At 55.7% G+C, this 3769-nt stretch overlaps 1 protein-coding gene across 1 annotated transcript; it reads right to left on the reverse strand.

The window, feature by feature from the left end:
• Positions 1 to 409: 409 nt before the first annotated feature.
• Positions 410 to 3550, reverse strand: H310_14641 (hypothetical protein; the record flags this gene model as incomplete). Its single annotated transcript, XM_008882536.1, has 3 exons — positions 1429 to 3550; positions 1331 to 1378; positions 410 to 1231 (listed from the first exon to the last, which is right to left on the reverse strand). Exons 1-3 carry the CDS (start codon positions 2896 to 2898, stop codon positions 410 to 412), a joined length of 2340 nt encoding a protein of 779 aa, XP_008880758.1. The 5' UTR covers positions 2899 to 3550.
• Between the last annotated feature and the right edge of the window lie 219 nt (positions 3551 to 3769).

Raw genomic sequence — 3769 nt, forward strand, 5'->3', positions numbered from 1 at the left:
TGACTTGATGTGCCACAATCGAGCATTCTCTACATTCGGAGGTCTCGATGGAGAACTTGGTGGTGCACGTCGTCAAAGCATCCGCTCGCATCTCGGGGACGAACGTGGCGCGGCCGTGTTCGACGAGGTCACGTCGTCAACGCTGGCTTCGAAGGGCGGCGCGACACAGTGTGATCGGGGAGCTTACAGTAGTGACAGATCTTTGGGTGCTCGCCCGCGTAGTGTCCGGATTCATGGCAAAGGTTGCAACGCACGTGTTTGCGAGGGCAGTCAATTGATCCATGCCCAGCGCGATTGCAACGCCCACACTCCTTTACTCCACTTGACGTGACGTCATCGGGTTTGGTCGAGATCACGAAAGGAGCATAGCCCAGGTGAGTCCGCTTGTTGTTTTGGTTGGACTGTGGCTTCATGACAGGTGGGGAAACTGGCTGCGTTTGAACGGGTGCGAAGCCATCGAGTATGAAGCAGCGTAATGTGACGGCTGAGTCGGTTGGATTGGGGCAGCGTATCGAGGCGCGGCGTTGGACTTCATGAACGCCTCCAGAAGAGTTTGCTGAACGCGGTCGGCCTTCTCGATGTGGGTAACAAAGGCTTGCTGTTGTTGCTGCTGTTGCTGCGTCATCAAGGCCCCAAGGAGCTTTTCGAGAGTAGACTGATCCTCGAATCCAACCTTGGATCCACGACGCTGGATGTCCGGCGACCGAGGGGGCGTGCGCAACGACGAAAGTGTGGACGCCGTGGTCGAGGCCGACTCCGATCGCACCATGCGCGGGAGATTCGGCGGGTTGTCCAGGCGGATTTGTCGCGATTGAAGTAGCTTCATGCAATCCGAAATCGACAGGAGTTCTTTGTCGGTGTTTTCCAGGCAGGCTTCGACCAGAGGGTGTCGTACGCCTCGTTGGAAGATCGTCACGCCTTGCAGAGCCGGGATGTCGACCTCGTCCAAGATAGTCTGGAGTCGAATGGCGTACGCCCGCACAGATTCGCCTTCATATCGATCGGACTCTTCAAAGAGACGATCGATCATCTCGCGCGCCGTGCGGCAACAGAATTGGTCCATGAAGTCGGCCAAGATCTCGGTCCAGACATCGCCATTCTTGGTCTTGGAGTAAGATATCCACCACTTGTTCAGATTGGGGTGAGTCTTGTCAGCACTGAGCTTGAGTCCCATGAGTAGTTTCCGTTCTTCGTCGTCAAATTGGCAACGAGTCGCTTGGTCCAAGAGTTGCTTGATAAAGAATTCTCATTGGGCTTGTTCGTCGGACGTGGAAACTGAGGTGTACTTCACGGCGAGTCCAAACGATTTCGAGTGTTCGGAGGCCAGTACCGCGTCCTTAACGTCCTCGAGCTCAGTCGTCATCTTAGACATAGCTGCCTTGAGTTCCGCGATGAGGGTCGGAAGGTCGTCTTGCTTTGGCTGGGGACTGGCTGCAGGTGTGGACGGGTAGTGTCCGCAGGTAAGGTTTTCGATTCGAGTTTGTCGAGTCGGGCAGCAAAGTCGAGTTGTTGCTGATCGATTCGTGTTTCGAGCAGCTGGATTCGGTTCTGAAGTAACCCCTTCTCGTTCGAGAGAGCGGTAACAAGCTCTTGGAGTTGGGTATTCGACTCCTGGAGGGCAGCAATGTGCCGGCGGGATTCGTCGACGTGTAACTTTTGGTTCGAGGCGCTTTGGTTGAGGCCGCGTCCGAGTGATTCGACGCGATCGCAGAGGCTCGAAAGTGTAGTCGAGATGTGAGCTTCCTGGGCTGGGAGTCCGCTCTCGAGTTGTTGTTGCAAGGGGAGCGCCAAATCGGAAATTGCTATCTTCTGTGAGTTCACCGCAGCTTCAACCAGATCGCGAGGCGTTTCGCGGTCCCGAAGTAGTTGAATATCCTGACACAACTGCGACGTCAGGCTAGCGGCCTCAGGATATTGCTGGCGAAGTTGAAACACTTCCTTGTGCAAGTTCGATAACTGCGCGGCGAATTCCGAACGGGTAGTGTGTAGATCGTCGTTCAACAGGCTCGTCCTCTCCGAAATCGGACGAATAGAGTCCGATAAGCCCACCGATATGAGGTTCTCTGTGTCCGACAAGCGACGCGCCAATTCCCCAAGTCTGTTGTCATGGTCAACAGTCGAGGCCCGCAACGTCGAAAGTTGGTTGGTGGTTTCGCGAGCGAGGTTTGTGATTTCGGGCTCGTGCATCATGGTCCAGTTTTGTAACGCCTCGATGCGGTCGGAGATTTCCAGCATAATGGTGGTCAATGGAGAAGGAGTTTGCTCTTCCTCAACTTCCATCTCGTCCGTTTCACTATTCGTCAGGGCGTGGTGTCGCCATTCCTCGATTGGACCCATGTTGACGTCGTCAGTAGGAACGCCAACCAGTAAATCCAAAGCACGCTCACTGTCTCTCTCTCGGGCTCGATCAGTGACCGTAACAAGTTGGTCGCTTGGACTAGCTTCCCAAACAAAAGCAGGTGGGCCATGCGAAGCCTCAAGGCGGGCCACGCTTCCCACAAAACCACTGCTCAAGTCAAGGTCGGCTCGTGAGTCAGGCGTCGTGAGGGTCAGGTCGGTCAGGGAAACTGGCGGGGCAGGGGGTGCTTCCAGACTGGGCATCGAATGTTGGCTCCCATGGGAGCGGTCGAAGGGCACTACACTCGCTAAAGCACGCTCCTCGACACCCGGCGCCTCCAACAGACCGTCCCCTCTACGATTCAAGGCACTTGTATGCGGTACAAAAGGTGTCAGCGTGGTAGGGTGGTAGGTCGCGAGAGTCCCAGTTCGGGCGACGAGCTGCATCTGGTGGCCAGGAAGTTCTTCGGCTGGACGACGGACAATGGCCCTCGTGTTCGAAGGTACAAGTACGGAGTCGGGAGCGGTCGACAAGTCCATGTCTGAGCTCGTAGGCGTCATCAATCCAGGCTCGAACGCGGTTTCCAATCGGAAATCCGTGCCCGAATCATGCCCGGTTATCGAGGTTGATGTCGCTACGGAGGCCGATCCTTCATCCAAGTCGAAGTTGAGAGTCTCGTCGAAGACTTGGTCTTGCGCCGAGAGTGCGGGTGTGCTTGCCCGTCGTCTGGTTGCAGGGTTGCGACTTCCTCCGAAGGGCTTCGAGGTTCAAGAGACTCCTCGCTGTCGCCGATCGAGTGATTTATTCCGTGACCCGAGGTGGAGTCCGAATAGAACAGGTCGTCGATCAATTCTTCGACGAGGAAGGCATCGGGGCCCCTTGCTCAGCGCGGGTGCGCTTTTCAGGTTCGCGTTGCTCGGGTAAGTTCGCGTGATGTTGGATTCGGTAATCCAAGTCTCGTTTGCGCTGCAGCGCGCGCGGCGAGTCCGCGTCAGTGACACTGACGTCCATCGACTCAGCTCCGTTCGTCCCGTAGGCATCTCACAGCCGTCGGCTTCGAGGCGAGGCTGGTCAGGAGAGGGATCGTTTGGCCTTCCGGTGTCCATGCTTACGACAGTCTTGATTCGGCAGGAGAATACCCTGCTTCTCCACCAAATTTGTGACGGTCACGGGGGAAGGCGTAAGCGCACAAATTAAAAGGAAGTTCAGGGGACGAACTTCAGGGTCGGATATTCTCGGTGTCACCAAGAGTAGCGCAAGATGTAGGTGTCTTTCAACGTGCAGGTTAAAGGGGGATTTAGAAGTAAGCTATCTAACATGAAAGCATCCCTATAGAGGGACGTCGAACGTTTCTAGGCTAAAGGTTCTAAGTTTCGAAGCCTAATCATTGGGTATCGCCCATTCGTGGACGAGCAGGGATGACTTGACGGC

The sequence above is a fragment of the Aphanomyces invadans genome (genome assembly GCF_000520115.1).
Source record: "Aphanomyces invadans strain NJM9701 unplaced genomic scaffold supercont1.78, whole genome shotgun sequence".
Taxonomy (NCBI): Eukaryota; Oomycota; class Saprolegniomycetes; order Saprolegniales; family Verrucalvaceae; genus Aphanomyces; species Aphanomyces invadans.